This window comes from Ischnura elegans, chromosome X (assembly GCF_921293095.1).
Source record: "Ischnura elegans chromosome X, ioIscEleg1.1, whole genome shotgun sequence".
Classification (NCBI taxonomy): Eukaryota; Metazoa; Arthropoda; class Insecta; order Odonata; family Coenagrionidae; genus Ischnura; species Ischnura elegans.
The window spans coordinates 110,492,883-110,504,169 of NC_060259.1; the positions used below are offsets into that span (position 1 = coordinate 110,492,883).

The 11,287-nt window shown below is 41.7% G+C and overlaps 1 protein-coding gene across 1 annotated transcript; it reads left to right on the top strand.

The window, feature by feature from the left end:
- The first annotated feature begins 4,349 nt into the window (after positions 1–4,349).
- Positions 4,350–7,997, top strand: LOC124171259 (uncharacterized protein K02A2.6-like). The gene has a single exon (XM_046550401.1). It carries the CDS (start codon positions 4,350–4,352, stop codon positions 7,995–7,997), a length of 3,648 nt encoding a protein of 1,215 aa, XP_046406357.1.
- Positions 7,998–11,287: the final 3,290 nt, after the last annotated feature.

The following is an 11,287-nucleotide window of genomic DNA, read 5'->3' on the forward strand; positions in this document are numbered from 1 at the left end:
CGAGTTTATTGCTTGGGATCCAGTGCTTCCCTGTTCCTCAGCCAAATATTGCTGGCTTTTGTTCATTTGTGTGGAAAAAAAACCTTGTTGGCTATAGCCAACATCAGTTTCTTTGTGTAGGAAAATCTGTCAGCAATTGCCAATGATAGGTGTGTAAGGGTTAAGTACAGCTGAATCGCTCCACCATGAACTTCCTTAGAATCATGGTTTCATTATAATTAAAGGTATTCTATCCATGAAGAAAGATTTAAATGGAACATTCTCTGAATTATTCCAGCCTGTGCCACTTCCAAATTGAGCTTCCTCTTCATTTCACAAGGAGGCCAAATAAAGTTCACTTGAATTATCCATTTTATTCTATTCCTCCCCCTTCCCTGCATAGCTGATTCTACTCCCTATACCATGGTTTCCAGCATCTCATCTCCACTCAGCACTCTTTCAATCCAGACCCAAAGGTAACAGATCTCCTCTAGAAGTTCCTTTCCCACATTTTCTATAACTCCCTCTTTCCTTTCCTCTCCATTCATTTCACTTTCTCCATTATTCTCTGTTATGTATGTTCTGCTGTCTGCTAATATTGTGTGTCAGTTGTTTGTGACCGTGGCGCCACTTGCGTGGCGTGGTAGGAACTGGGGGACTTCAACAGCCTCTCGGATTGCAGCCATGGTCGAGTACGGACGTGTATTGTGCACTAGTGTATCATTCGCTTACTAAATAAAAGCGTGTTGTTAATTCAACCGGAGTTCTTATTACATATCAAGAATGGCGACGAGGATGGGATTCAAGACTAATCCACGAAATTTTGGACTGCAACCGAGTGCAATTGAGGACTTCTACATTTTTACCCCACGTGGTGCGTAAGTCTTGCCAGATAAGCGAGAAAGTTCTAAGGAGGTATGCTGTTTATTTTTTAACTGACTTTTAATTAATATATACTGCCTGTTTGGCGATATTCCTGCCGGAAAATACATCCCAGACGGCACAGGAAGTTTTCGTACCTAAATACGAGGGTGGACAATCAAGATACAAAAATCGCGCTTAGGAAGTTGCTTAGAAGGTTTTGTTTCTTTATTTCCTTTAATGACGAAAAAAGATGCCAGAGGACTGGCAAATTCATATGCATCGATAAAATTGTATCTCATCGATAAAACTGTATTCGGTCTGGGACTATTTTCTTTCGCGGGTGGTGCCATCTGGTGCCATCGTGCCATATCCTACTAGAAAGATCACATGTCTTCTCAAGCTAGCACAAGGCGTTGGAGATCGCGTCGTTTACGTAACGTCTTACCACATTTCAGGGATTTTTGTGGTTAAGTTTGTGAAAAATAGAGTGTCTGGTAATAGTGAAGTTTCCCTTATTCTTTAATTTCATTCACTGGGCTTCAGAAACGTGTTTGTGAGATATTTTTGTTAAAAATGCCTTTCGTGTGTTTATTGTCGGGATGACGTAATGGAAACTCCGGGACATGGTTCAAGGTTTTAGCTTTCCAAAAGGTCCTGAGTTGAAGAAGAAGTGCATTTGGGCGAAAAGAAGAAAACATTTCACCCCTACGAAAAGCTGTGAGGTATGTACTCTTTCTCGCTGTAATTATTTGGATGTAATTTTAAGTTATAGAAGTGGCTTCGGGATGTTGATGCATCAACATCCCGAACTATTCAGTACTGAAGTACTATAGTACTATTCAGTACTAAAAATGGTGATTCAAAATATTGTAGCAGCAATTCTTTTGAAAATTCTTGCATTTTAGTTGTCTTTTTTGTATTAATTCATTCGGTAAACGTGTGGTTAAAGGAGAAACTAGGAATAAGCTACCAAGTTTATAGGTTCGAATATTGCTTCTTAGCTTGCCCTTTGGTGTATTACACGTCGGCTTTCATCATTTCAAATTATCTTATGCTATAGTTTAAAACAATAAAAATATCAGGCATAAAAATATTTACTATATTTACGAGCCTAGTAATTTGATTTCTCATGCAGAAATACCAAAAATTGGAAATGATTTGACCTAATAAGTTACATGGTATTTTATTATTTATTAATTTTAGGTGTGTGAGCTTCACATCGCACCTTGTGATATCAGAAAATAATCTGTGGCCTTGGACGAGAAGACGAGGAGAAAATTCTTGCTGAATTGGAGGTGCCCAGATTGGAGGAAGGTACCATTGCTTCACTGTTACCTGTCGCCAAGAAGACAGACATTGTGGCAGAAGTGACATATTTGTGGATGTGGATTTGATTTGTGCAAGTTGGTGCAGTGATAGTGGACGTTCATCGGAGAAAGTATTGACGATAGTTTGTATGTATCGACCAGTCCTCTTTTAAATAATTTTCTATTCGAAAGAGAATAAGAGTAATTGTTTCGCTAAATTAGATGTGGGATAGAAGAGAAAATTGGAAATATTATTGTGGTTGACAATAGAAAATACATAATATATGTATTGTATTTCTGTGGGTTTTTTCTTTCCTGCCTCTTTAAAATTTCTTGCGGTGGTGACTTCATGCAAAGTAGGTATAAAATCGGAGGTGTGATCTAAGAGATAACATGTTTTATTTTACAAGTGTTTATGCTGGTGATTTGGCAGGACTTTCATATATTTAATAGGGTGATACATTTACTGCAGTGACCTAGGGACTTTTACTCATCCCAAATAATTTTTCAAATACTTTAGCGCCTGATATGGGTAAGTTTTAGTAGCTGAGACTGAACTATACGTTAATTTTTGCTTGCATTTTGATGAATTCGATCATACTAATAGCAGATGTGTCAGCAATCCTGTTTCATCGGCAATTTTTATTTAAAAATTTTATTTCGTCAGGCTTTAGGGTAAGCTTTTTAATGCTCGTGGGCTATGTGATGTCTTATTTAGTGTCAAAATTAACAAGAATTTACTCTCATTAACATCTCAAGGTTTCCAAGTAAGTACGAGCCACTTAACAATGCTGGATGCTGGGGGTGCGTGAATTAGCCAAAAGAATCTCATTTTTCGCAGAGTTATTTAAGTGGCCGAGTAAGTTTTGTAAGTTCTCAATGGGTAAATAATACTATATCATGAATTCTAATTACCATGAAAAACTCACAACCGACAAAACTTTGTCGGTCGTGAGTCTTTCATGGTTATTAGAATTCATGATATGGTGTTATTTACCTATTGAGAACTTACAATTCATAATGATTCGTATCAAGGTTCTCGCTACGGTCGGTAGCTATCGATTGTGTTGCGTTCGATACATTTTTCGATCGTGCGAGTTACGATATATCTAATGTCGACCTAATCGATTGAGATTAGCCTGAGTGCCGTGTTCCTGCGCGCTTCGTATCCAATCGTACGTGCTTAGTAGCGGACATTCACATGCTGCGTACGCGCTTCGTCGACAGGCCGCGAACGGAAATTATCCATTGACGAAAAGCGACGAAGCGGCATAGTATCCCCTTAGTCAATGGGTACTATGTACATACGAATTAGATACGGAGGGTTCTGTGCCGTCTGGGATTTGAGATAAATCTTATGTTGGCGCTAATAAGTTAACCACGTGTTTCATAAATTCTTACCACGGACTGTCTGTCTACGAACTTTAAACAAAATTGCTCATATTATTGCGTATTTGTGTATAAAAAGTGTTTTAGCAGTGATTATTGTTGTGATTTTATTGCCTGTTTGTGCTAAACCTTGTATTGACGAACTCTTGGCCACGTGGTGTGAACTGTATACCGTGAAGTAATCGCCTAAGTGTTTAAAGTGAAAAATATTTGTGTGTGCGGCTGATAGTTCCATGATTTACTTGAATTAATTATTAAAGTGTGTTTAAAATCATTTCCTGGCCACGATGTCGGAGGATTCGGTAAATGGTTCTCCGGCGTTGGGTGCCGTGGGAGGCATGCACCTGGGTATGGTTCCTCAATTTTCAGGCAATCCTTCAGATTTTGAGGACTTTAAGGAACAATTGCAATTTTATTTTGAGGCCAACCAAATCATGTCGTCCACGCAAAAAAGAGCCGTTTTCCTGTCGTGCACAGGCTTATGCCTTTGTTAAGAAACTTTGTGCCCCGGAAAAACCGTCTGCGAAATCTTTTGAAGAAATACTAGGGCTGTTATCACGGCATTTCATTCCAACTACGTGTGTGTGGGTGGAACGGGAAAAGTTCGATTTGAGAATGCAGAATCCGGGTGAACCGTTCAAGGACTTTGTTGCCGACTTGCGACAATTGGCTGACAATTGCAAATTCGCAGACCTCGATCAAGCACTCTTACGTCAAGTCCTTAGAGGTATGAAAAACCTCTCGCTTAAAGAGCAGTTATTCTCTTTGAACTTCGAGGATCTCACGCTTAAAATCGCTGTAGACAGAGCCATGGCTGCAGAACAGGCTAAAGTTCACGTGTCGCAGCTACAGGCGCAACAAAGTGCAAGTCGTGCGCAATATCAGAACGTGTTAGTGGTTAATAACAGAGATTCCCCAGATGCAAGTGTTTTCCGCACAGACAGATCCCACAACCCTCAGGCTCCACGGTCTACCCATCAACCCTCAAACAGGCGTCAGCATGAAGTTGGGCGTACGACCTGTTACCGCTGTGGCGCCGAGACGCCGCACAGAGACTGCCCTGCGAGGAATGCTACCTGCCACTACTGCCACAAGGTTGGGCATCTGGCCAAGATGTGCTTTGCCAAGCGTCGCCGGGCCCAGAACCAGGGAGCACCGCAGCCGTCCCAGAGCACCAACAGAGAGCATCGCCGTGCCACCCCAGCCGCAGCCCATGCGATCATCGAGCCGCACCTGGTTTCAGACGACCAAATTCATGGAGGTAAACTTAATTCTTTGTTATTTTTCACCCCTTCCTTGGGAGCACCACCTCCAATACAAATAACAGTAAACATTGAAGGAGTGCCTTTGCTTATGGAGGTGGATAGCGGTGCAGGCCACACCATTATTGGGAGTCAAGTATTTCAATCAAAGTTTAGTTCTTTAAAATTGAAACCCTGTGCCATTAATTTAACGACGTGGTCGAATGAAAAACTAAATGTGTTGGGACAAACCCAAGTGAAAGCAGAATTTCGAGGTTTTGTGGCTGAACTGACTCTATTAGTTGCTGCTGGCCCGGGGCCTTCCTTACTGGGTCGCTCCTGGTTTCATGCGTTGAACATTGGTGTGGATGGAGTGCATTTGTGCTCATCAAGTGTTCCCCTGCCCCCTGAAATATTAGATTTCAGTCATGTGTTTGCCCCTGGGTTGGGAAAATATAGTGGCCCTCCAACGCACATTCATCTAAAGGACGGTGCCTCCCCAGTGTTCCGTAAGGCTCGCCCAGTTCCCTATGCCCTATTGAACAGAGTGTCTTCGGAAATTGATCGGCTTGTGCATGAAGGTATTTTGGTGCCTGTCAAAGTGTCTGAGTGGGCCACACCTACAGTAAATGTGGAGAAAAGGGATGGGACTATCCGCATGTGTGGGGATTACTCCTCCACTGTTAACCCAAACTGTTTGAGGGATGTTTACCCCCTTCCCACAATTGACGAAGTGCTTGGGAAATTAGCGGGAGGGAAATACTTTGCGAGGCTGGACATGTCCCTTGCCTTCCTACAACTGCCAGTCGATGCTGAGACTGCCAAGGTATTGACGCTAAACACCCACAAGGGTCTTTTTCAGGTGACCAGGCTTAGTCAGGGTCTCAGTGCAGCCCCTGGAATTTTTCAACGGACTATGGAGTCGCTCCTTGTGGGATTGGAGGGGACATTAGTTTATCTGGATGACATCCTCATTCAGGCTCCCACTAAGTCGGGTCTATGGCAGAGAGTGAGGGCAGTGCTTCGCAAGCTGAGTGATGCAGGATTACATCTTCGGTTGGACAAGTGCCTATTTGCGGTTCCCAAAATTGAGTTTGTTGGCTACCAACTGAGTGCGGAGGGAATACATCCCACGGACAAGAAAGTAAGTGCTATTTTATCCGCACCTAAACCTGAAAATGTTGACAGCTTGCGAGTTTACTTGGGGTTAGTGAATTACTATGACCGATTTTTCCCAAATAAAGCTTCCCAGTTTCATGTACTGTATGACCTTTTAAAGCAAGGTGCTAAGTGGGAGTGGGGAAGTGAGCATGAAAAGTGTTTATCTTATGTAAAAGATGTGGTGACAAAAGCGGCACTAATTCATTTTAACCCTGATCTCCCCATTGTGCTTGCTGGGGATGCATCTCCCCATGGTATTGGGGCAGTGATAAGCCACGTTATGCCGGATGGCACAGAGAGGCCCATTGCTTTTGGCTCTCGCACATTAAAGCCCGCTGAGAGAAACTATTCCCAAGTGGACAAAGAGGCTTTGGCTATTATATTTGGTGTGACTAAATTTTATATGTATCTATGGGGTAGAAGATTCACCGTATACAGTGACAGCAAGCCAGTGGTGGGAATTTTCAACCCTCAAAGGAAGCAGTTGCCAGATATTATGTCCCCACGAGTGCTCCGCTGGTGTCTTTTCTTGGCAAATTTTGATTGCAATGTCTTGTATAGACCTGGCTCCCACAATGGGAATGCAGATTTTCTCAGCAGGTTGCCCCTGGAGGAGGAAGGAGAGGATTTATCTCCTGACCCAGCAGGTGTCCTTTTCCTTGAGGAATCTGCTGCACAGCATTCCCCACTGTCAGCTGGTGCCATCGCAGAAGCCACGAGGAAGGATCCCGTGGTGTCGAAGGTCCTGTGCGGAGTCCTACATGGATGGGATTTCTCTGAAAATTCTCCGGAGGTGCAGCGGTACCTGAGGGGTCCTCCTGGATCCTTGTCGATGATGAAGGGTTGTCTGTTAAGAGGCAACAGAGTGATAATCCCTCCGATTTATCGCTCTCAAGTGTTAGCCATGCTACACCAGGTGCACCAAGGTATCGTACGCACAAAAGGGCTGGCCAGGAGTTATGTATGGTGGCCTGGGATCGATGAGGACATTGAATCCTTAATTAAATCTTGCCCTCAATGTTCTTCAGTGCAAAACAATCCCCCTAAGGTACCCACCATTCCATGGAGCATACCTACAAAGCCATGGTCTAGGGTTCATGTAGATTTTGCTGGCCCAATAGTGGGTCATACGTTCTTGATTCTTGTGGATGCAATGTCCAAATGGGTGGAGGTAGCTTCCACTCGGGGTTCCCTGTCATCTAAAACCACAATAGCAAATTTGCGCAGCTGGTTTGCCACTCATGGCTTACCAGATGAAATTGTCACGGATAATGGACCTGCTTTCAGGTCTGAGGAGATGTCTGATTTTGTTCATAAGAATGGCATTTCGCATTATAAAACTCCCCCTTATAACCCTGCCTCTAATGGGTTGGCCGAAAGGATGGTGCAGACTGTCAAAAGATTGCTGCTTAAATTGCCCGCCAATGAATGGGAAAAGGAATTAGCTAACATCCTCCTCACGTTAAGAACCACTCCTAATTCCACAGGGTCAGCTCCCTCAGAGCTGTTGATGGGGAGAAGGTTGAAAACTGTTTTGGATAACCTACATCCAGCTCATGTAAATTTGAATGAGCAAAAGAGGAACTCCATCTTGCTGGGGAGAAGGGATGCGTCTGCAAATTACTTCACTGTTGGGGACACAGTTTTTTACAGGAATTATGGACGGGGAGGGCCATGGTTGAAGGGTGTAATTTCTGAAGTTGAGGGTCCTCATAATTTTAAAATTATATCAAACTCTGGTCATGTTGAGCGCAGGAATGTCAACCAACTCCGTCGCAGATGGATTGGTAATAAAAATCCCAATATTATTGTAAATACTAATCCTTGTTCTGATTTTCCAAAGGTTCAAGCTGCAACTGAGGACTATCCTCATTCGCCTGAAAACACCACCTGGCTGGGTTGGCCTGATGAGTGGGTGGCCATACAAAATCCTCCGCCCGAAGGGTCTCCACCCTGTGATAACCCCGGAGCAAGACCAGCTACAGAGCCAAATTCATCTCGGCCTCGGCGGACAGTCAAACCTCCATCTCACCTAGATGACTTTGTACTCACCTAGATGACTTTGACCTAAAAGACTTTGTTTTTGAGATGTGATTACTATCAGATGTTGTGTCTCTGCTTTGTTTAATGTGTGTACATTTTATGCTATTGTATTGTAAAAATAGGGGGGGGGGAGAGTTGTTATGTATGTTCTGCTGTCTGCTAATATTGTGTGTCAGTTGTTTGTGACCGTGGCGCCACTTGCGTGGCGTGGTAGGAACTGGGGGACTTCAACAGCCTCTCGGATTGCAGCCATGGTCGAGAGTTCTTATTACATATCATTCTCATCACTCACAGTCCACACATTCACATTGGCGATTGAGAAGAATAAAATGTCGCATTGCCATGCTTAAGTTGTGAACTCAATGGATGGTGCAAGTCAGTGGATTGAGATTTTCGAGGCTGTTGAGTTGAAGATGTGGTTGTCCTACCTGCTACTGCAACATCTCAGCATGCTCTTCATTTGCACTGGGTAAGTAGAACCAAGAAGGTTTTGAATATTATGGTTTATTAGTATGTAGTTCATTTTTATAATAGTTTATTTCAAACTCCTTGATTGGAATCTCTTTTCCCTTCCCATGGAGAGGTTCGAAGTAGCAGGCATTCCCTGATTCCCTTCCCACATTGGTTTTCCACTCTGCCACACTCCGTTTCCCTCTCTATTCTGCAGCTCAGAATTGGGAGTAAAACTACCCGTGAAGGTGATGGGTGCTAATAACTTATTGGTTTCATACAAAAACTCTGAGAAATCCATTGAAAATTATGTTAACAGTTATAGAATGAAAAGAGCTCAAAAAATCATTTAAAAAGTCATTCGTTTTGCTAAGTAGAATATTCCTTGGGAGACTGAACATTCCCTCAAGAGAACATTGTGATGACAGCTCTACTTTTTCAAAAGTCCCTAAAAGTTTTAAATTACGATAATTTTAAAGACTGATGGTATTTCAAGCCCAAGCGTATAAAGAATTAAATCTTACTGCCCTTTGCACTTCTGGTAAAAGAGACCTATTTCTTAGTAAAACTGTACAGAATGAATTAATGGAATGCTGCGGCGAAGAAATTGTTTCAGAAATATTATGCTGAATTCAACAAAATGGATTATACAATACCTATAGGGTTTTATGAAACCTCTGATATTAGCCTCAAAACCCAGATGACCATTTTTAAGGAAGTTTTATCAAGATATGATCAGAGATCAGAGAGGAAAAAATTTTTAGTCTTTATAAACCCTCAAGAGCCTGAGAAAAACCTTTTGAAAAAACAAACCTTCACTTGACCTTTAATATGATAAAAACAAAGTTTTTTCTCCCCCTTCTGATAAGGTAAAAAAGAACATAATTTCATTGCAAATGCTATGTGTAACAGTGATAAAGTAGAGGAGTACAATCAAGATCCCTGAATGATTAGAGAAAAATTAAGTAAAACTGCATTTAGTATTATGAAAAGTCTTGGTCTCGATCTTGATGATTGTATTGGTGTTGCAACATATGGATGCTCTGTGATGATTCCAGAGATGAAAGTGATGGAGATAGGAAGCAGTCACTAATATAAACAAGAGTGTATTAATGCTGAATAACATGAAAGTGTGTGTATAAACTTCTTCATCGAAAGGAAATGCAGTACAGTTGAGGACCTCAAACCTGGACAGCTTGGGACCAAAGGGTTTCTGGTATTTCTGAATTTCTGATCTTCAGCACACGGAAAAAATGGTACACTTTCTTTTAGAATTTTAATGCAATAAAACCATAACTCAGAAATTAAACATGAAAGGGATTTTAACATTAATTAGCAAAAACCATAGCAAAAAGTACTCTACATTGAAGGAGGCAAAAAACTTACCGTATAAGTCGACAAATCACCGTAGCTTTGGTAGCATAAACTATGCGTGCTTAGTACTGGATGAGATCGAACAATAAATACATCTTTTTTTTCATGCTCAATAGCTCTTGTTGAAGGCATTTGCTAGCACACGTGGATCTATGGATACCTTAGTCAGACAGTAAATGTGTAAAAATGCTCCTATATTTTGTTAATTAACTAATTTATAAATGCGTTCAGGCTCTTGTTCTTGATATTTGGGATCCCTACGTGTCCCTGCCTAGGTTGTTAGCATTTGTTCATAGTATGTGCTAACTTCCTACTCGTTCCAAAACAAGGCTTGGAAAGTGGTGCCACAAGGTGGCAAGTCGAAACACTACGCAGAGGAATTTTCAAATCTTTCCGGATTTCTGGTTTTCCGGGTTTCTGGATTCCGGATTTGAGGTCCTCAACTGTACTCATTAAGCAAGAGCCTGAGAAAAACCTTTTGAAAAAACAGACCTTCACTTGACCTTCAATGTGATAAAAACAGACTACTTCTATTTGCAAAACAAGGTGGGTAGAAAGGAATCTTTCAGTACCATCTTTATTTAAAAAACACTGAAAAAAATCATTTTTCAAGTGACTACTCTGGTGCTAAATGCAAAACGTTTTATGCACAGCCACTACTGGAGAGATCATTTTAACCGAAGTGTTTCTTGCTGAGGTACGTACTTAGTCAAACATTTCCTCTGAATAGATTTTTTGAAAAAGAGACTCTTGATATTACCAAATAATCATCACAATCTTGAGCGATAACTACTGTGTTTTTAAAGAGAAGTATAAAACTATGAAAATTCAATTAACTGTATGACCTAGCCAAAAAATTATCCAAGAGCATAGGAAGTATTCAAATGTGGCATCGGCCTGCCACACTTATCAATGGTCAGATGTACCATCGGAACCAGGTTTCAGTCTTGGGCTATGATTGAGGTACTTGCACCCAGATGGGGAGTTGCAACTTGTGTCATGGAAAAAATTTTGTTGGGAGATAGAAAAACTGAAAGGAATTTTCCCTCTGACACGAAACAAAAGTTTTTAAAGCCACCATTCATAACATCCATCACCTGCTTGCCAAGGTGGCTATGGGAAAGCAAAAGGATGGAGCTTGTCCAACATGGCACGGATTTTGTCCCATCATCATGTCTAATGGGGTCCTCTCATTGACAGTGCCAGGAGAGGTATGCAAAGTCAGATATGCTTGCAAAGTCGTCTCTCCAGTCCACTGGCGGGAGTTTCTTCAGACTTTTTTACTGTCTGGACTGTCCTCTCAGCCCTGCCATTGGATCAGTGGCGGATACAGATGGGGGGTGCAGGGGGCGCGCGGATGCATTGCTGAACATTGCAAAACCACAATTATAACTATTTTATATCATAAGATGGCATTGTCTTTCACATGTTTATAATCACTTTAAATAAAATTTTCATATACTTTGCCTGTGACTTGAT

Bases quoted from the DNA above. Each gene is read 5' to 3' on its own strand.
- LOC124171259 (XM_046550401.1), top strand. From the start codon at position 4,350: ATGGCTGCAGAACAGGCTAAAGTTCACGTGTCGCAGCTACAGGCGCAA.